Raw genomic sequence first — 22,386 nt, forward strand, 5'->3', positions numbered from 1 at the left:
CTCCTCTCTCTCTCTCCCTCTCTCTCCCTCTCCCTCTCTCTCTCTCTCCCTCTCTCACACACACACACACACAAACAAAAGGAGCATAAAGTGAGGTGCTGAGCACTCACAAGACCCTCACCCACAAACAGGAAGTCTGATCTAGAAGTCAGACTTGTTTTGGGGGTCAGGTCTTCATTCCCTGGGTGACTTTGGACAAGTCACTTAACCACTCTAGGACTCAAATTCTCTTCAGAATTCCTTCAGAATTAGAAGGAAACTTAGAGATCACCTAAACGTTAACATTTGCATGACTCTTCTTTGAAGCATCCCCAATAACCAATAAGCCTCTCTAATTGAATGCTGACTTTTAGTGACAGGATGCTCACTCTCTCCAGGCAACTGATGTCATTTTTGAAATGCTCTGATTGTTAGATAAGTTCTTCCTTACATATTTGCAATTTGTCTCCCTATAGCTTTCCCCATGCTAGTGACCTCTAAGTTCATGTACGTGAAGTCTGATCCATGGACAGCTCTTTAAGAAAGCTCTCAACTTCCTTTGCTTTTCTCCTCTACAGACTAAAACCACACCCTCCTCTTCTATTGTTCTCATTCATCACATTCAAGATACAACACTATGCTGGTCTTCATATTTTTATGCATGTAGAGTAGTGCTTAAGCACCCTGAGGCCTCAGACAGTTTGAATTTGAGTATTTGTCCTGTCACTTAGTAGCTGTGTGACAGTGAGCAAGTTACTTTCATTTCTAGCCTCAGTTTTTCTCTCTAAAATGAGAATGATAATAGGTATACCTATCGTTAGAGAAGTTATGAATCTGATTGATGAGGAAATACAAATAAAATGTTTAGTACAGTACCTGGCACTGAGTAAGCAATATTACTAGTGCTATCACTAATAATAGTAATAACGTTCACATAATGAGAGTAAGAATGAATATTAGAATCGGAGGATTTAGAAAAGTTAATCTAGTCCATTTATGACTCCATAAACAAGATTTGGTTGCCCTGATATGAAACTTTCCGTACTTTTCACGTTTGCAAGTGTGTGTTCATTGTCAGACACGCCCTAAGGGGGCAGGGACCTTGTCTGTTATGTTGACTGCTGAATACTGGGTGCCTAGAACAGAGTCCCACTCACTACTGTAAGTCATAGAAAAGGAAACTGGAGTGCAGGGAGACTGGCAGATTTATCTAAGATTGCGCAGAGGGCTCCCAAGAGAGCTAGGATAGGAACCCAGAAATCCTGGGCAGCCGGCACTCAAAATTAAAATCAAGGTCCAGCCCTAAAGTTTGGTGATTCGGGCAGAAGCACAGATATTCAGGGGTCAACATTCCCACCGGATGGCCTAACTGCCGGTCCCTGTTTTGGTGCTGAGTAGCCCGAGGGAGGAGTAGGTGCCTAAATGAGAAGTCGCGGGTGGGTGGGTCACCGGGCACAGCACTGACACCCACTTGCAAGGCTTCGCGCTGGCTGCGGGCCAGCGCACGGCAGTTGCTGCAGTCGCCCGGCCACCCTGGCTGGGACCCTCTCCAGGGAGCGCCCAGTGGAAAACAACTTGCTTCCAGTTGGACAATTAACAAAGGCGAGAGCGGGGCGGGGGCCGCCCCCTCCCGGCGCAAACACATACGCAGCGTGGGCAGAGCCGCGCCCGCCCGCGCCCTCCCTCCGAACAGCGCGCGCAGGCCCCAGCGCTGCGTGGGGCCGGGAGCCCGGCGCCTCTCTTTGCCTGGCTGCGCAATCGCCGGGGCGGTCGAGCTCCTTCCGGCCGCTGGCACCTTGCGCGAGCGGTGAGTCCGCCAGGGTGATTGGGGCTGGCAGGATAGGGCCAGGGAGGGTCGCGGGAAAACAGCTGCTGATCAGATCCGGAAAGGGAGGTTGCGGGAGCGCGGGAGCGACGACGCCGGTCCGGGTTGCTCGGTAGCTAGCTTTGTGTCTTGAGCCTAATGGGAATGCAAGCAACCTGATCCAGCTGACCCAAGCGGGTCAGTTTACAGGTGGAAAACTGAGTCCCAGAGAGGTAAGCTGGCCTGGCATTGTTTATCCCTCTGCTTCAGTGTAGCATTGGGGGCGACTTTTTAATGACTCCATATACGTTAAAACAATGGAATAATACAAACAATGGTTTAAAAAAAAATCCTTGACAAGGAAAGTATAATTATAAATAGGGAGTCAAGGCCAGGGGAAAAGAGAAAGGAAATCTGTGGTCCATGGGTGAGCTGCCTGGGCCAACAGCCCTCAGGGAAGTAGTGCCAAGACTGGGACTGGAAGCCAGAACTTCTGACCCCTGCCGCACTGCTCCCTGGACAGCGAGCGCCAGGAACTTATAGAATGGGGAAGCTGACAGCCTGCCCAGGTGCTGGCTCTTAACCTTCTTGGGATCACTGACTCCTTAAAAATCTGGGTCCCCTCCTCAAGGTTCACACATAATCTTGCACACAGTTTCAGATTTGGCAGCAGGATGAAGCATTCCTGCTGTAAGGAATGACTGAAGGCTGGCCCTCAGGCTGCGCTGTTTCAGAGCAGTTTATTTGCTCCTGTAAAGGGAGGCAGCTGGTGAAGGAGTGAGTTCCTGCTCTGAGTTCAGACAAAGTCCGACGCCCCTAGCTGCCTGATTTTGGACACATTGTTTAACCTCTCCAAGGCCCAGTTTTCTTTGTAAACTTGAGGTAAGATTGCTTCATCTTTCATGTTGTTGTCAGACTACAGATGAATGTTGAGCCCAGTGCCTCGGTCGTAGTAGGTGCTCCATAAAAGGGCTGGCGCACACAACCTAGTGAGTCAAAGCCATCCCAGTTAAGAAAGAGTGATGACCTGCGGGAAGTTGGGCTGTATCCGAAATAAAAGAAAAAAAAAATTAAAAAATTTAAAACATGCAAATATAAAGTCAGCCCTATTATGACTTATAAGTGGCTGCACATACCTTGGTGATAGTAACCTAAATAAGAGTGCACCTATTTAGAATAATGCACAACACTCAATATTTGACCCTAGCTCAAATGCTGAAAGTAGAAACTACCAGACATTCTAACAAGGACAGTTTATTGGGCCTCACATGCCCCTTTTGAATGGAGCCAGCATCTGTATATTTGTTTTTATTTTTTTATTTTTATTTTTTAAATTTTATTTATTTATTTTTGGCTGTGTTGGGTCTTTGTTGCTGTGCGTGGGCTTTCTCCAGCTGCGGCGAGTGGGGGCCACTCTTCATCGCGGTGCGTGGGCCTCTCACTGTCGCGGCCTCTCCCGTTGCGGAGCACAGGCTCCGGACGCGCAGGCTCAGCTGCCATGGCTCACGGGCCCAGCCGCTCCGCGGCATGTGGGATCTTCCCGGACCGGGGAACGAACCCGTGTCCCCTGCATCGGCAGGCGGACTCTCAACCACTGTGCCACCAGGGAAGCCCTGTATAGTTGTTTTTAAATGAGAGGAAAGAGGACATACATGGGAACCTGGGCGCCTCCCTAATCTTGCCCAGAGATGGAGGCTCAGCTGAGTTTCTGCCAGGGTACAGGAGTTACTTGGCAGTTGGCTCATATCCCTCTTGGATCAGCAGCTTGCTGTGGTAAACAGTGCCTTGGTTGATTCTGTTCTAGAACAAATAAATGGCTTTTTATTTAACTGATTGGGGAAGGGGGTTGTTTTGGGTGCTGTAACTGAAGCAAAATGGCATTTGTTGAGCTTGATTGTCCAAAGCCTGTTGCTTATTGACAGGCTTAAGCTCTTTAAAATCGATGGATCCAAAATTATGAGGAGAGGGCCTGGGCAGGCCTACTTAGCTATAAAAGGAACTGCCCTTACCAAATACTGTGTTGTCTCCTTTCTCTACCATTTTAGGCCTTGCCAGTAGAGGCAGGGAAATATGGCTTAGGGCAAATAGCTGTTATTTAATTTGGGTTAAGACACACACTACCTGTCTGGTGGTTACATTCCTCTCTGTGTATTTATAAGGGGCAGTTTTTCCTCAGAGTGAGAAAGAAAGAGAGAATGTGTGTGTGTATGTCTGGAACGTCTTTTGCCCTCTGTCTTCTCAACCTCAAACAGTCATTTCTCGACCCAGAGAAGTCCTTTTTCTGCAAGCTTGGTGATTTTGGCACATTCCTTCCCTTGCTGGCTCTGTTGCCTGATTTTGTTTTACAGTAACTCTCTTAGAAAGTTTTTTTTTTGATTTGATCTTTAGGTTCCAAACTCTTGGTGTTCCATGGGACAACATAGAGCACACACAGTCATTCTCTTAGACAAAGGCTCTCACTTATTTGAAGGCAGTCCGTGTACCCCTTCCGTGCGTTTGCCTCTCCAGACTCAGTGTCTTCATTCCTTCAACTATTCCTTAGGAGGACAATTGTAAGAGCAGACTTTCTCAAGAAATCTACAGATCGCTTGTGTCAGAATTCCCTATGGGCTTGTCAAAATGCCCCACCTGTGACCTACTGAATCAGAATCTTCAAGAGTGGGGGCAAGAATTTGCATGCCTAATAAGTGCTCCTGGTGGTTCTTGTGCACCTCTGGTTGCCTATGTGTGTGTTGGGGGGTAGGAGACTATTAATTATTTATACATTTCTGTATTATTTGTCTAGTTATGTAATAAGTGAGAGCCTCTTTTGTAATTTTTTTTTTTTTTGGGGGACTGTGCCACATGACATGATTTCCCCAACCGGCGATTGAACCCATGCCCCTTGCAGTGGAAGGGCAGAGTCTTAACCACTGGACCGCAAGGGAAGTCCTCTTTTGTAATTTAAGCAAACAAACAAAAAACCCATGATGTCCAAAGAAAATATATTGGTGGCAGATAAGCACTTGAAAAGATGTTCAAGATCATTAACTATTGGGGAAATGCACATTAAAACCACAAGCAGATAAAACTTCATACAAAGACTGGCTACATCAGTGTTGACCAGGTTGCGGTCGTACACTGTTGGTGGGAAAGTAAAATAGTACAACCACTTTTTAAAAGTATGACATTTTCTTTTTTAAATTAATTTATTTTTATTTTTGGCTGTGTTGAGTCTTCCTTGCTGCGCACAGGTTTTTCTCTAGTTTTGCGGTAAACGGGGGCTACTCTTCGTTGCGGTGCGCGGGCTTCCCATTGCGGTGGCCTCTCCCGTTGCAGAGCACGGGCTCTAGGCGCGCGGGCTTCAGTAGTTGTGGCTCGCGGGCTCTAGAGCGCAGGCTCAGTAGTTGTGGCACACGGGCCTAGATGCCCCGCGGCGTGTGGGATCTTCCTGGACCAGGGCTCGAACCCGTGTCCCCTGCATTGGCAGGCGGACTCCTAACCACTGCGCCACCAGGGAAGTCCCGACATTTTCTTTTAAAAGCATATACCTATCTGTGATCTAAACATTGCATTCCTAAAAAAAAAAAAAAAGTGAAAAATAAACATTGCATTCCTAGGTCCAGCTTTATTGTAATTGAGAAACAGGAAGCAACCAATTTTTTATCCAGTGCATAGATAAATTGTGGTATATTTATATAGTATAATAATACTCAGCAATAAAAAGTAATGAACTATTGATACATGCTACAACATGGATGAATGTCGAAATAATTTTGCTGAAAGGAAGAAGCCAGACAAAAAAGTGTACATACTATATAATTCCAGTTATATAAAATTCAAGGGGAGTTTCTGTCTCTTAGTTGACTTCAAACTTTGTTGTGGCTTCCAGAAGTTGTGTGTCTAACTCCACTTGTAACAGTGTCATTGGCAATCTGATCACTATTCTGCCAGTGTTCATCTGTGCCATTCATTCATTAATTCAATTAATTGAGCACCTACTATGTGCTAGATCTAGAGTAGACACTAGGTGATGTGTTGATGAATATAAGAAACATGGTCTTTGCCCTTGTGGAGCTTCTGCTGTATTGAATGAACCAGTAAAACAAATTGAATAGGAAACATAATTATTGGGGGAAAGGAGTGGTTCTTTGGAAGGGGGATGACTTTCAGGGAAGACTTGTCTGGGTTTTGACAGAGGAATAAAGCAGTCAATTTTATGTTTTTGGATGACCACTCCACTCTGGTGCTGTGTATGCATCCAGTCAGGAGGCTGTTGTACTGATTCAGGAGAAAAATGGTGGAGGTTTAGGCTCAGGTGGTCTTAGAGATGGGAAGCACCGAAAGAACTAATGGCTATCCTTAATGAAACAGGGCAGATCCCAGAGGTTGGCACTGACCAACACTCTTTGAATTTGGTATTTTATCAGTTTTTAGTCCCTATTATTGTCCTATTGCTTCCCCATCGCCACATCTTATTCCATTACCTCATCTTATTCCTTATTTTGTAAGGATGTCACGAGAGACCAGCAGTACCTTCCTAGTCCAGTTACACTAGCCTGTGGTATTCCTTTGATCTACTGATCTAGTCAACTTTCATTAAGGGAATGAGGATAGTCTGGCATGACCTGTTTGTCTTTTTTCTGTTAACCTATGCTGGCTCTCAGTGATGTTTGTTTCACAGACAGATGGTCTTTCCAAGGGCTGATAGATCATCTGTTTTAATCAAGTGGCAGAAACCCAACTCAGAGTGGTTTAGGCCAAAGTGGGGTGGGGAATGAAAATGTGTTAGCTCACATAAAAAAAAATCCAAAGGGAATCAGTCTCCATCATGGCTGGATTAAGTAATGCCATCAGGGCTTAGTCTCATGGTCTCTCCATCTCTCAGCTCCATTTCTTTGTTATTAGCTTCATTGTCAGTCAGGCTCTGCTGTGTAGTTCGTATTACTTATTATTATCATCATGATTAGCTGTTCTCACCATCTGCTTGAATATGATAAGCCAAGTGTCCTTAGACAACTTCATCCCTCTGATCCACGGTCATGCTACTCTTTCCAGTTTAACAGTAATAGTAACAAAAACAACAGCTACCATTATTGAAAGCTCACCACGTAGCAGACACTCTGCTATACGCTTTACATGGATTATCATATGAAATCTTATAACAACCCTATAAGGAAGGTTATATAATTATCCCAGGAAAGCCAGCTGATTGATCGCAGAATCAGAATTTGAAATCAGGTTTTCTGGCTCCAGGGTCTAGGCTCCTAACCTTCATAGTGACCCCTGCAGTCACTCTTTAGGGCTAAGAAGAGGAAAGCAAAGCCATCAAATAGAGTGCCTATTTTTTACTTTTTCTGAACATGAATGTTAAAATTTAGTTGGCAGTCATAGTAGGGGCAGAGCTGTGGAGGTTATTCTTACAATTTTGTTAATCCCAGATGCTTCTGTGTTTTAGAGTTCTGGAAGCTCTTTGTACAGGACCCACCACTCTGACTCTTGTATGTATCTTTATAAACGAGGCTCGTTAGCCAGGATCCCTATGTGGCCATTCTCATTTCTATAGGTATTTCCTCCCTTTATTCTTCAACAGGGTCTTTTGTTAGCATTATGTTTAACTTCACCTTCATGAACCCTAATCCCTAGAGGTTTTACTTCCTGTTTTTTTCGTTAAATGTTTAAATTGACCTCCCTCTGTAACCTGGGGTGGGAGCCTGATGGATGTTCATCTTTTTTTGCCATGACATTTTACCTTCTGAAAGAACTTTTAAGATGATGGTTTCACTTTCCTCTGGGGTCTGCTTACTTCCATTCACTCCTTTCTTTCTTTCTTTCTTTCTTTCTTTTCTTTTGTTGTGCTGGGTCTTAGTTGCGGCAGGCGGGCTCCTTAGTTGTGGCTCAAGTGCTCCTTAGTTGCAGCACTCAGGCTCTTTAGTTGTGGCATGCAAATTCTTAGTTGCAGCATGCATGTGGGATCTAGTTCCCTGACCAGGGATGGAACTCGGGCCCCCTGCATTGGGAGCACAGAGTCTTAACCACTGAGCCACCAGGGAAGTCCCTGTCTCCATTCACTTCTTTTTTTTTTTTTTAAAGAGTAACCGCCTCTTTTTTTATATAAATTTATTTATTTTATTTATTTATTTTTGGCTGCATTGGGTCTTCGTTGCTGCGCGCGGGCTTTCTATTGTTGCGGTGAGTGGGGGCTACTCTTTGTTGTGGTGCATGGGCTTCTCATTGCGGTGGCTCCTTTTGGTGCGGAGCACGGGCTCTAGGCACGCAGGCGTCAGTAGTTGCGGCACACAGGCTCAGTAGTTGTGGCCTATGGGCTCTAGAGCACAGGCTTAGCAGTTGTGGCACACGGGCTCAGTTGCTCCATGGCATGTGGGATCTTCCTGGACCGGGGATCAAACCTGTGTCCCCTGCATTGGCAGGCGGATTCTCAACCACTGCACCACCAGGGAAGCCCTCCATTCACTTCTGATTGGTCAGAATTAGGTTCAGAGTATCATTTTCCTTGTTACTTCTGTCTTAAAAGGGGTGAAATCATCAGGATGTCCATAAAATTTACTTAGTCCCTCTGCTTTTAGTGGAACAAAACTTGGAGCAAATAACCAGATATTTTAAATGCCCTATCCTTACTGGGCATATACTCAGAGAAGACCATAATTCAAAAAGACACATGCACCCCAATGTTCATTGCAGCACTATGTTTTCAAAAATTTATTTATTTTATTTTTGGCTGCATTGGGGTGGCTTCTCTTGTTGCGGAGCACGGGCTCTAGATGCACAGGCTCAGTAGTTGTGGCTCGCAGGCTCTAGGGCACAGGCTCAGTAGTTGTGATGCATGGGCTTAGTTGCTCTGTGGCATGTGGGATCTTCCTGGACCAGGGCTCGAATCAGTGTCCCCTGCATTGGCAGGTGGATTCTTAACCACTGCACCACCAGGGAAGCCCTCATTGTAGCACTGTTTACAATAGCTAGGTCACGGAAGCAACCTAAATGCCCATCGACAGATGAATGGATAAAGAAGATGTGGTGCATATATACAACGGAATATTACTCAGCCATAAAAAGGAGCGAAATTGGGTCATTTGTAGAGACGTGGACATGGATGGACCTAGAGACTATCATACAGAGTGAAGTAAGTCAGAAAGAGAAAAACAAATATATATTAACGCATATACGTGGAATCTAGAAAAATGGTATAGATGAGCCAGTTTGTAAGGCAGAAATAAAGACACAGATATAGAGAACAAACATATGGACAGCAAGGGGGGAAAGTGATGGGATGAATTGGGAGATTGGGATTGACATATATACACTAATATATATAAAATTGATAACTAATAAGAACCTGCTGTATATAAAAAAATAAAATTGAAAAAAAAAGAAAGAACCCCAGGGCCATTTCCAAAATTAAATAAAGCAAAACAGCAAGAAACAAAAACAGAAAAATAAATGCCCTATCTTTATTGTAGAGCCCTTTTTTCCCCCCCTTTAACTTTGTATCCTCACAGTCCAGAAAAATGCTTGGCATGGAATAGCTACTCCAAATATTTGTTGAATAAATGTGTGAATGCCCAAATTATTCTGGGCGAGTGTGGACAGAGGAGGAGAGAGGAGAAGAGAATTAACTGTTTTATCCTATCCTATCCTAGAGTCAGAAGCAGTTCCTGCATAACATTCAACAAACATTTTTTTTTTTTTAGTACCCACTATGTGCTAGACTGATTTTAGTTCTTAATTGCTTATCACAGGGCATCAAAGAGATCTCAGGACTGAGCATGGACTGGACTATATTGAAAGACATATTTTCCCAAATATATTCTCCAAGACAAACCTCCTTATCAGGCCAGACCAGGAAATGGAACAAAGGCACCCAGCCTGCTCTCCCAGACTTTTAAGCTGCATTTGTCCTGAGAGTGTTGCAAAGATAGTGGATAACTTAAGCTATCTAATATTTCATTTGTTTTTAACTTTTTACTTTGAAATAAGTATAGGTCAGCATGAAGTTCCAAGGATAGTACAGAGAGGTTATGTGTATCTTCACCAGGTTCCTCCAGTGGTTATGTCTTATCTCAATAACACAATATCAAAACCAGGAAATTGGCATTGATATAATCATGTGTTTGATTGTTAGATGTTGTTTTATCACGTCTGTAGATTTCTGTAACCACCATTTCAATTAAGATGCAGATCTATTCTATCACTATGAAGTTCTTCCTGTGCTGTTCCTTTATTGCCACACCCAGGTGCCCACTACCCTCATCCCTAACCAGGTAGCCACTAATCTGTTCTCTGTCTCTATAATTTTAGATGTTTTATAAATGATCACACAGTAAGCTTTTCAGGTTGTTCTTTTTTTCAGGCAGCACAACTGGATGGTTTTTGAGGGTATCAGTAGTTCATCCCTTTTTATTTCTGAGTATTCTGTGACCTTAGATATACAACTGTTTTTTTTTTAGCCATGCACCTATTAAATTCACTTAATAAAACAACACTTTGGTTGTTTTCAGTTTTTAGCTATTACAAATAAAGCTTTGATGAACATTCGTAGACAGGTTTTTGTATAGGCATAAGTTTTCTTCCTCTGGAATAGATGCCCTGGGGTGTGACTGCTGGTAAGTGTATGTTTAGTTTTTAAAGAAACTGACAAACTATTTTCCAAAGTAACTGTACCATTTTACATTCCCATCAGCAATGTATGAGAGATCCAGTTTCTCCGCATCCTTGCCAACATTTTGTATTATATAATATTTTGGGGGGTAACAGCTTTATTGAAATATAATTCACATCATATAATTCACCCTTTTTTTTTCGGCCACGCTGCATAACATGCAGGATCTTAGTTCCTGACCAGGGATCGAACCTGTGCCCCCTGCAGTGGAAGCGCAGAGTCTTAACCACTGGACCTCCAGGGAAGTCCCTAATTCACCCATTTAAAGTGTACAAATCAATGGTTTTTAGTATATTCACTGAGTTGTGCAACCATCACCACTAATAAGTTTAGAGCGTTTCACCATCCCCAAAAGAAACCCAGCCACCACACTCCAAATCATTATCCCTTCAGCCCTGCAAACTACTAATCCACTTTCTGTTTCTATAGATTTGCCTATTCTGGACATTTCCTATAGATAGAATCATCAAGTATGTGGTCCTTTGTGGCTAACTTCTTTCATTTAGTGTAATGTTTTCAAGATCCATTTATATGATAGCACACATTAGTAGCTCATTCCTTTTCATTGCCAAATAATATATTTTTAAAGAAATAAAAATGTGTTTCTTTCCATTACATGGGCTATAAACTAAGATAATAACAAAATGCTGCTACGGAGAAGTTCTGTCAGACGTGCTTGGAGGTCTGGATTGCAGTTAACCTAAGTGCTGTTTTAAATATTTAGCAGTTCTCTATGAAGTATTATTTATGGTTTTTGTTTATTTAGCAACAGTTCTGAGTAGTGGAACCTGAGTAGCTCTCCTGAAATCCTATTGGGATCTTTCTAGAAAAGCAATGCACTGGGTGATGAATGTCAGTGATTCAGGCCAGGGACAGGTCAGCAGGCCAAAGGCAGCATTCAGGAGCTGGACTAGAGCTGTGCATCAGATATGTTCCAGGATCTTTCTGGGCCTTCTGCCTTCTGAACAACCTTGCTCTCGCCAAGCACCTGTATATAAGCACTGATCCATGGGTCAGTGCTTATTACCCAGGACAGAAACTTCTGCTACTAATACATGAAAAGGACCATTTATATATGCAAATACATATTCATATATGTATCAGCATTGTGAGACAGAGAGGAAGACACAATGAATGGGTGCTCATCTTGTCTCCAAGAGCTTAGTGTCTAACCAGGAAGATGAGGCATAGCCCTAAGTAACCTGAGTACAAGGCTGAATGGGATGCATGTCACTTTAAATATTAGGAAATGTTTTAACCTTCCAGAAAAGAACAAAGAACAAAACAACAAATGCCCATGTTCTTACTACCTAGCTTTGTCTAATTTTAACATTTTTGACATATTTGCTTCAGTTTTTTAAAAACCGAATAAAACATCTCAGATACTCAGCAATGAAAAGGAAGGACCTATTGATAACACACAACAGCTTACATGAATCTCCAAGGAATTATGCTGATTGAATAAAGTCAGTCCCAAAAGGTTATGTATTATATGATTCAAATATACATACTGTGTGATTTACATACATTCTTTTTTTTTATAAGCTTTTATTTATTTTATTTATTTATTTATTTTGGCCGCGTCACGCAGCTTGTGGGATCTCAGTTCTCTGACCAGGGATTAAACCGTGGCCACGGGAGTGAAAGGGCCGAGTCCTAACCACTAGACCACCAGGGAACTACCTACATACATTCTTGAACTGACAAGAGTATAGAAATAGAGAACAGTTTCTTATTAGCTGGGGGTTAAAGATGGGATGGGGCTGGAGCCAAGTGGGTAAAAAGGCAACATGAAGGATCCTTAAGATGGAACTGTTCTGCATCTTGACTGTATTGGTGTCAACATCCTGGCTGTGAGATTGTACTATAGTTTTGCCTAATGTTCACTGGGGAAGTTGGGTAAAGGATACACAGAACCTCTGTATTATTTCTTACAACTGCATGTGAATCTCTAATTATCTCAGAATTAAAAGGTTAACTTAAAAAGCCCCTCAGATACCATTAAGTCCCCTTTGATACTCTCCCCAATTCTATTCCTCTAGCTCCCTTTCCAGAGGTTACTTTTATCCTGTGTGGATGGAAATAATCAATAAACAAAATATAATAGGAATAAAAAAGAGTTTTATTTGGGCTAATCTGAGGACTATAGCCTGGGAGACAGCCTCTCAGATAACTCTAAAGAGCTGCTCCAGAGAAGCATGGTTTTCAGCACAGTTTTACATTATTATGTCAGAACAAAGAACATCAAACAAGTCAGGAATATATTCCTTCAGGATTTCAAAAAAACATATCAGCATGTACACAGTGAGTCAGTATGACCTTGGCTCCTGGGAAAGGAGTCTTATCATCAAAGCAGTACCAGCATTGGTGTTCTAGGAAAGGAGGCATTTAATCTTTATTTTTAACATGGACATTCTTTACTTGTGATCATTGTGCCCTTTTCTTTAATAATTAAAGCGGATATGACAATGTATGTCAGATAGGCCACAAACAGGCTGTTTTAGTTAGCAGAAAATCAAGTTAAATCACGTATAAGCCAGAATGACTTCGCTGTATCTCAATATATGAAAATTTCTTTAATCACTGGGATTTATTGCTAACCACTTCCATGAAAAATTTAATACCTGTGCTACATGTGTATGTGTCCCTAAACAATATCTAGCATTGTTTCACATATTTTAAACCTTTAAAAACTTTAAAATTTTATTATTATTTTTTTCTTTTCACATTTTAAACTTTTAAAAATAGTGTCATACTCTGTGTATCCTTCTGGGACTTGTTTATATATATTTTTTCCTGTTTGCAGTGTTAGTGAGGATATCCATATTGATACATGAATCTGTAGTTTATTTACTTTCAGTGTTGTTCAGAATTCCATTATATGGCTATACCACAAGTTATTTATCTACTTTCATTGGGGCTTTTAGTTTTTTTCTAATTTCTTGTTATTTCAGCAGTGCTGCAATGAGCATTCATGTCTACATTTCTTGTGTGTATGTGGAAAGTTTCTTGAAGGCGAGGTATACCTAGGAGTAGAACTCCTTGGCCTGACAGTGTGTGAATTTTCAACTTTTCCAAATATTGCCAAGTTGCTCTTTAGGATGGTTGCAACAATTCACATTATCAAACCAGTATATGAGATTTCCAATTCATCTGCAGTCCTACCAACATTTTATTTCATTTTCATATTTTGCTGATCTCTTGGGCATGGAATGGTATCTCATTGTGGTTTTGTTTTGTTTTGCTGCACCACACAGCTTGTGGAATCTTAGTTCCCTGACCAGGGATTGAACCTGGGCCCTCGGTAGTGAAATCATGGCGTCCTAACCACTGGATTACCAGGGAATTCCCTTACTATGGTTTTAATTATTCACATTTGCCTAGTTAAGAGTTAATTGAACATCTTTTCATTTGCATATTAGCCATTTAAATTTCTTCTTTTGTGAATTAACTTTTCGTGCTGGTATTAGCCAGGATTTAGTTGGAGATAACACAAAACATTCTATTTTAACCAGAAAGGGATTTAAAAGAGGGTCTTGGGACTTCCCTGGTGGTCCAGTGGTTAAGAATCTGCTTGCCAATGCAGGGGACACGGTTTTGATCCCTGGTCCGGGAAGATCCCACATGCCACAGAGCAACTCAGCCTGTGCGCCACAACTACTGAGCCCGTGCTGTAGAGCCCACAAACCGCAGCTTCTGAGCCCACGTGCTGCAACTACTGAAGCCTGCACAGCTAGAGCCCATGTTCCACAACAAGAGAAGCCACTGCAGTGAGAAGCCCGTGCACCTCAACAAAGAGTAGCCCCTGCTTGCCGCAACTAGAGAAAGCCCGCACACAGCAATGAAGACCCAGCGCAGCCAAAAATAAATAAATAAAAATTTTTAAAATAAATAAATAAAAGAGGGTCTTAGGAGCTTACCAAATTGGTGGAAGGCCTGGAGAAGCAGTCCACAGAATGGGCCTTAGGAACGAGTCCCAGGGACTTCGTTGGTGGTCCGGTGGTTAAGACTGTGCACTCCCAATACAGGGGGCACGGGTTCAATACCTGGCTGGGGAACTAAGATCCCGCATGCTACATGGTGCGGCCCCCCCCCCCAAAATGTAATAATACAATAATACAGCTCCAAGGCTGCTCCAAAGAAGCCACTACCCTCTGTAACAATCCAGAAACTGAAGAATTGGGAAGCTGCTGCCCCTGCTGCTGGCTTCAAGATTTATGACTTTAGCTACAATCTGTTGCCAGAGCTATTGATTTCAGAACAATGCAGTACCTGCCCCATTAAATAGTTACTTCAAGTATCACTTCTCTTCCTACTTATCTAATTTCTAAATTCTGGCTCACATGAGATGATCTGATTGGTGGAATCTTAGAATCTTAGCTGCAAGGGAGTCTGGAAAGCTGGGTTTTAGCTCTCCAGTTTCAGCATTACAGCAAGATATCATAGGAGGAGGTTAAAATTGACACTAAATGAACTTAAACACTGTATTTGCACCCATATCCTTTGTCTATTTTTCTTACAGATTGCCTTCTTTTAATGATTCATAGAAGTTCTGTATATAGTCTAGGTATTAAACTTTTGTTGGTTGTATTCACTACAAATATCTTCTGATCTAAGGCCCCTCTTTTCCTTTTGATTTTAGAATTGTTTATGAACAGAACATTCCAATATTACTGTAGTCAGATTTATCAATTTTTTCTTTTGGGGTTTGTACATTTTATGTCTTGTTGAAAAAATCCTTCTTATCTAGAGAGTTTAAAAATATAAATATATATATTTATATATATTATATATATATAAATATAAATATATATATAATATAAAATATAAATATTTTTAAAAATATTTTCCCATTTTCTTCTAAGAATTTAGAGTTTCACATTTAACATTTAGGTCTTTAATCCATCTGGAGTTTATTTGGTGTGTGCTGTGGGATTGCATTTGTTTATTTTTATAGAGGAGGCCATGGACCATGGCCTCATGGACCATCCTTTTCCCAGTGACTTATAATGACACTTATGTCATATATTAAGTTTCCATATTTGGTGTGCTTCTGGGCTCTCTAATCTGTTCTACTGATCTGTTTGCCCCTGTGTCAATATGATAGTTTTAAATTATTATGACTTTCAAATGTATCTAGATATCAGGTAGGACAGGTCCCCCCACCTTGTTCTTCAGAATTGCCTTAGTCATTCTGAGCCTTTTTGTCCAATATATATTTTAGAATCATTGTATTATGTTCTACTAAAAAGAACCCCAAACCCCCAAACCCTATTGGGAGTTTTATTGAAATTGTATTGAATCAGTTTGGGTCAATTTTCATCTTTATGATATTAACTTTTCCTATCCATGAACATAGTGTATCTCTACTTGTAACTAGTTCTTTTTTGTGGTTTTGTTTTTATTTTTTCAGGCTGTGCCATGTGGCTTGTGGGATCTTAGACCAGGGATCATACCTGGGCCCCCTGCAGTGGAAGCTCAGAGTCCTAACCACTAGACTGCCAGGGAATTCCCAACTAGTTCTTAAATATATTTAGATAAAGGTTTATAATTTTCTTCATAAAGATCTTGTACATCTTTTTTTTTTTGGATGCGTAGCTTGTGAGACCTCAGTTCCCCAAGTAGGGATTGAACGTGGGCCACGGCAGTGAAAGCCTGAAATCCTAATGACTAGGCCACCAGGGAACTCCCCATCTTTTATTAAATTAAGATATTTAGGAAGGAATAAATATTATGTGTTATTATTAAATCTTTTTATTATTATGCTGCTATTTTTCCTTAAATTGCACTCTTAAAAATTGTTGTTGGCATACACAGGAATATGATTTATTTTTGAATATTGATCTCCAGCAAAATTGAGGAATTCTCACTTTTTCTTTCATTTAGTTTTTTAGATCACTTCAAAGCTGTAATTTAAATTTTTTTTAAAAATTAATTAATTAATTTTTGGCTGTGTTGGGTCTTCGTTTCTGTGCGAGAGCTTTCTCCAGTTGCGGCAAGCAGGGGCCACTCTTCATCGCAGTGCGCAGGCCTCTCCCTGTTGTGGCCTCTCCTGTTGCAGAGCACAGGCTCCAGACGCACAGGCTCAGTAGTTGTGGCTTATGGGCCTAGCCGCTCCGCGGCATGTGGGATCTTCCCAGACCAGGGCTCGAACCCATGTCCCCTGCATTGGCAGGCAGATTCTTAACCACTGTGCCACCAGGGAAGCCCAAAGCTGTTATTTAAAGAGATGGATAGTTCTACATTTGTGATGAGAAAGAGAGACAGGTGATTCTGCAATGTTTGTTATGAAAAGCAGCCTGTCTTCTTCTCTTTCCTGCTCCAGCCACTACCAGGCAATTCCTTCTGTTGTTTTTAACTGATTGTTTTATCACACACATATACTGCTCTTTCTTGAGCTTTCGATTTAGACATTGTTCTTTGATTTCCACTATGGATGATGAGGCTTTAGCTCATTTTTTCTCCCTCTCCATCACCCTGTCCTCTCGGTACATAATATGAATTAGATCACTTGTATTATTACTTGTGTAGATTCTATTTATAATTGTATCGGGTAGTGACACATAATTTTATCTTTTCTGCACAATTTTTTGTTATAACAATTGTTTTTATTTGTTGGTTTGTTTCTTAGTTTCGTATGTCTTATCTGTAATTTTTTAAAAATATATTTATTTATTTAGGCTGTGCTGGGTCTTAGTTGTGGCATGCAGGATCTTTAGTTGCAGCATGTAGGCTTCTTAGTTGCAGCATGCTGACTTCTTAGTTGCAGCATGCTGACTTCTTAGTTGCAGCATGCGGACTCTCAGTTACAGCATGTATGAGGGATCTAGTTCCTGACCAGGGATTGAACCCGGGCCCCCTGCATTGGGAGTGTGGAGTCTTACCCACTGGACTACCAGGGAAGTCCCCGTCTGTGTAATTACGCCTACATAAGGACCGTATTCTCTACTGATTCAATAAATTGTTCTCAAGGCATTCTAATACTCTAGCCCAGACTGTTTGCTGTCTGTCTGTCACCAACAGTCAAACTTAGAATTTCCTTTCACCTATCCTAGGGATTTCCTCAGCCTCTCTTACATACAGATCACCAGTTCCCTGTATCTTGTGTCGTGATTTATTTCTTTATTTTGGTGGAACATAGTTTCCTGACAAGGAAACTATAAGGTAAATTCGTCAGGACTTCAAGGTTCTGAAATTTCCTCTCAGTGTGTTTAGATGTGATTTTTTTAAAAAACTTATCCTGCTTGGGACTTGTACTTCCTAGACCTAAGAATTCATATCTTTTATAAATTCTGGACAATTATGAGTCTCATCTCTTCATATGTTGCCCCTTCTCACTCTATTTATTCTTGTCTTCTGGAACACAGAGTTGGTACATGATCTTCTTATTTCAATATCCAGATCCCTTAATTCTCTTTCATATTTTCCATGATTTTCTCTTTCTTTTTAGCAGTCTGGATAATTTCTTTGGATCTATCTGCCCCTTTACTATTTCTCTTTCCTAAGTGTTTAAACTGTCCATTTAGTTTTTAATGTCAGAGACTAAATTTTTAATTTCTGTAAGTTCTGCTTGGTGCTTTAAAAAATCATACCGGTCTTTATTTTTCGTACATCTTTTCTTTTCCTGCGTATTTTATAGTTTCTATTTGATAGTTTGATTATCTGATGTTCTTGGGGTCTAATCCTGCTCTTTGTTGTCTCTGATGATGCTCACTTACACTGGAGTTCTTGTAATTTTGGATTTTAAGCTCATCTTCAGGACAGGGTTATCTCTTGGAGTACCATGTGGCCTAGGTTAAGGATGTGTCCTCCTGGAGACATTTTATTTTTTCTGTGAGTACTCATAGTAGCACTATTCCAGGACTTGTTTTTTTGTTTATTTATCAGCATTGAGCTCCTTGGACCACATGTGTAGTATACTTTTGAACTTACAACCCAGTGAAAGCAGGCCTGTTGTTATGAATTTTCAGAAAGGACTTTTTCCTTTACTTAGGACCCAAGCCAAGATGCAGAAACATCTTTGTCATCTTCTGTGTGGGTAGGGAGACTTTTTTTTCTAATCTACCATTTCACTGGCGTGCTTGAGGGATCCCAGTTCTGGAGAGGAGCTGGCTTCTTGATTCTGCTTGGGCGCTGATGCCCAAGTCTCTGGATCACAGAGCTGGGCAGTGCCCTCTTCCCTGCCCATCCTGTCCACTTTGGCTACAGCTGCATCAGCTTAGCTGCTCCTGATCTGGTTTTCAGTTCCCTGTTTGCGGATCCCTGCTGATTTCCTTTACTTCCTTTTTTTAAAAAAAATTTATTTATTTTTGGCTGTGTTGGGTCTTCGTTGCTGCGCGCAGGCTTTCTCTAGTTGCGGCGAGCAGGGGCTACTCTTCCTTGCGGTGCGTGGGCTTCTCATTGTGGTGGTTTCTCTTGTTGCGGAGCACAGGCTCTAGGTGTGCGGGCTTCAGTAGTTGTGGCTCGTGTGCTCTAGAGCGCAAGCTCAGTAGTTGTGGCGCACAGGCTTAGTTGCTCCGCGGCATGTGGGATCTTCCCAGACCAGGGCTCGAACCCACGTCCCCTGCATTGGCAGGCGGATTCTTAACCACTGCGCCACCAGGGAAGTCCCTCCTTTACTTTCTTGCAAGCCTTGCCATGCAGTGAAAAGGAAGTTTGTTATAGCTGATCTAGCATTTCTAGGTGTTCTGTAGTAGGGAGATTTTTTTTGTCCACAGTATTGCCATTTGTACTTTTTAAACTTAGAGATAAAGGAGAAAAGTACATCTGGCTGGGAGGATCAGGAAAGGCCTTAGAGATGAATGTCAGAGCATAGGGACATGGGAGGGGTCACAGCAGGTGTGCAAAAGCATGGAGGCAGGAAATGACCATGCAGGTATGGAGAAAAACACATAACTTTCTTTCACTGGAGTGTGTCAGGGAAGAGGAAAACGAAGTCAGAGGTAGACCACAGAGCAGCAGATAGCTATTACAGTCTCACAGCAGAGAATACCAGGATCACAAGCTTTGTTTCAGGAAGTTTAAACTGGAAGCATATCCAGGATGAATGGATGTGGGTGGCAGCAGGTGGGAGAGGGGTGTGGATTTGAAAAAATGATCCTGGAGGCGGTGGAAATAGTCCAGGCAATAGGTAGTATGGCCTGAATGGGGTAGTAGTGGGTAGAGAAGAAGGAACTGCTGGGAGAAGGAGGGCGAGAGAGACTCAGCTGAACCAGATAAAAAAATCTAGGTCAAGAGCTGGGAGGAAAATAGAAGAAAAGCCAGGCAAGCACATTGTCTGAATCCTGGGAAATGAATTTAAAATGTCAACAATTATCTGAGCTGCGTTCTGCCTTTTAAGATTGTTCAGATACTGCCCACAAATGCTTGTACGCAGTTCATCTCGACTCGGTAGGCAGCTAAAGATGTTTTTAGGCCGTCTGATGAATAGTTGTCTTTGGATTAGAGACAGCATGTCCTAATAGAGCTCCCAGAAGTGAGTCTGGATGTGTTTGTCTTTCCCAGAACCTGCTGACATGACTGATCATGGGGATGATGAGCTGTCCTCTAGGACAAGGAGTCCAGACGGGGAAGGTCGGGCCCCTGAGGAGAGATCCTTGCTCCATCAGAGTCTGGCAGTCAGGGAACTCATCGACACCGAGGTCTCCTACTTGCACGTGCTCCAGCTCTGTGCCTCGGACATTAGGAGCCACCTGCAGCAGGTACCTGGGTGGGGCCGCACTCAGCCTGTCTTTGTAGGGGCAAGTGTGAGTCCCAGCTCCTGAAACCTCACATCTGTTCCTGGGGCAGGCTTAATGGAGGGGGAAGTGTGGTGGATGTGAAGTCACCTGGACGTAAGTCCCGGTACTTCCACTTACTGGCCCTGCAACCTTCAGCAAGGCTTTTAACACCTTGGTGCCTTAGTATATTCATCTGCCAAATGGGCAGAGAATAATCACCTCAGAGAATTAAGTGAACGAATGGATAAAATAGCCCTTTATTAAGTTCAGAACAGATTCTTTTAAGTGACCTATTTCTAATTGTCTCATTTGGAGGGTGGTAACACGGAAAAGTTATCATTATGATGGGTTTCTATTTTAGTGTTAATTTTTTACATCTTTTTTCCCCCTGATTTCAGAAATAACACAGGCTCTCTCTCTATATTGTCAAGCATCCCCTAGCATGTAAGGTCCATAAGGGGAAAGGCCGTTTAGTTCAATGTATCCCAGTTCTTGACACGTAAACAGTGGACTTCAACTAGTGTTTATTGAATGAATGAAGTAATCAAATAGATAAGGTAGAAGGTGAAAGCCCTCTCATATTTCACCCTCTAGAAATTGGAATTTTTCTCTGTAGGCATTAAACAAACAAATATAGATTGTTACTTATTTTATTTTTTGTTTGTTTGTTTTTGGCCGCACCAGACGGCTTGTGGGATCTTAGTTCCCTGACCAGGGATCGAACCTGGGTCCACAGCAGTGTCGGGGTTAAGACAGCCCGAGTCTTAACCGCTGGACTGCCAGGGAATTCCCTGTTATTTATTTTAGCAAAAATAAGTGCATACTCTATTTTTCTGCAGTTAGCTTTTCCCACTTGATTGTGCATCCAGGACGTCTATCTCTCTATATATCCTATATATGTTCATGCACATATATAGATGTCCTGCATCCTTTTTAACAGTGGGATAGCTTAGTTCATAGGGGCTGGAGTTCAGAATATATCTCAAGGTAATGGTGGTAGGTGCCAAGTATGTCAGAGCTGGAAAGAAGTCCAGCTTCCCACACTTACATGACAGATGGGGAAAATGAGAGAAGAGAAATTATAGTTGGCAGCAGACCTAGGATAATACAGTTCAGCTTTCCTTTCATGCTGAGCACTTCGTCTCTCTCTCTCTCTCTTCTTGTAGAGTAATGAAAATACCTAATTATATGAGCACTCTTCGTCTCTCTCTCTCTCTTCTTGTAGAGTAATGAAAATACCTAATTATAAAATTTCAAAGTCCTTGCAAACATTCCACTGGGACAGTCTTCCCAAGAGTGATGGAACCCCAGTGGTGTGACTGTTCTGGACTACTGTCCAAAGACTACAAAAAAAGTCACTCTACTGAACTCCTAAGCGACCTCCCATGGTGCCTTTGTTCCTTCCAGCTGCCGCAGGGAGATCTGGATGTCCTGTTCTCAAATATCGATGATATCATCAAGGTGAACAGCAAATTGCTTCATGATCTGCAGGAGACAGCCGCCAGGGAAGAGGAACAAGTGCAGCTGATTGGTAAGCAAAATACCAGGCAGTTAGCAGCCTGAGATTCCTGAGGAATTGGTCTCGGCATGTGATCATTGCTGTATTTTCTCCAGCATTCCAGGGAAATGCAGCTCAATGAGAGGCTGTTTTGGGGATCCCTGAAATATAGTATGTCAGAGCTGGCAGGACCCTCAAATAATATCCAGTCCAACCCCATCACTACAGATGAAGAGACTGAGACCTAGAGACAGGGAGGACATCCTAATGGACACAAAATTGGTTAGTGGAGTGGCTGAGACTTTCTTCTGGGATTCTTTCACATTCATTCATTCAACAGTTATTTACTGAGCTCCTACAGTGTGCCAGTCACTGTGCTGTGTGCTGGGGTCACAGCATCAACCAGAGGGTCCAATCTTCTGTTCTCATGGGTTAACAAGTTAGCGAGAGAGACAGATGACACACAGATAAACAGGAGAATTTTAAGTAGTAATTTGCAATTTAAAGAATGACAATTTTAGTAACGTTTGAGAAAAGAGAAGGCCTCCTGAGGAGAGGACATTTGAACTGAGAGCTGTTAGGGAGGAGCCAGCTATGAGAAGATCTGGAGGGAGAGTAGAGAGAAGAGCTATGCAAAGGCCCTGAGGCAGGGATGAGCCTGGGATTTTTGAAGGACAGGCAGAAAGAAGCCTGGTGTGGCTCCAGGGGAATGAGTGAGGGGAGAGTATTA

The 22,386-nt window shown here is 42.2% G+C and overlaps 1 protein-coding gene across 1 annotated transcript in view; it reads left to right on the forward strand.

The window, feature by feature from the left end:
- Nucleotides 1-1,592: 1,592 nt before the first annotated feature.
- The window catches only part of LOC102975360 (rho guanine nucleotide exchange factor 37), a gene marked incomplete at its 3' end in the record, with an annotated part of 50,836 nt that continues 30,042 nt past the window's right edge, over nt 1,593-22,386 (forward strand). The window contains exons 1-3 of the mRNA XM_028484870.2: nt 1,593-1,786; nt 19,944-20,140; nt 21,566-21,689. Coding sequence (XP_028340671.1) covers nt 19,955-20,140; nt 21,566-21,689 — 310 coding nt within the window. The remainder of the gene's footprint in view (nt 1,787-19,943; nt 20,141-21,565; nt 21,690-22,386) is intronic.

Source organism: Physeter macrocephalus, unplaced genomic scaffold (genome assembly GCF_002837175.3).
Source record: "Physeter macrocephalus isolate SW-GA unplaced genomic scaffold, ASM283717v5 random_262, whole genome shotgun sequence".
NCBI lineage: Eukaryota > Metazoa > Chordata > Mammalia > Artiodactyla > Physeteridae > Physeter > Physeter macrocephalus.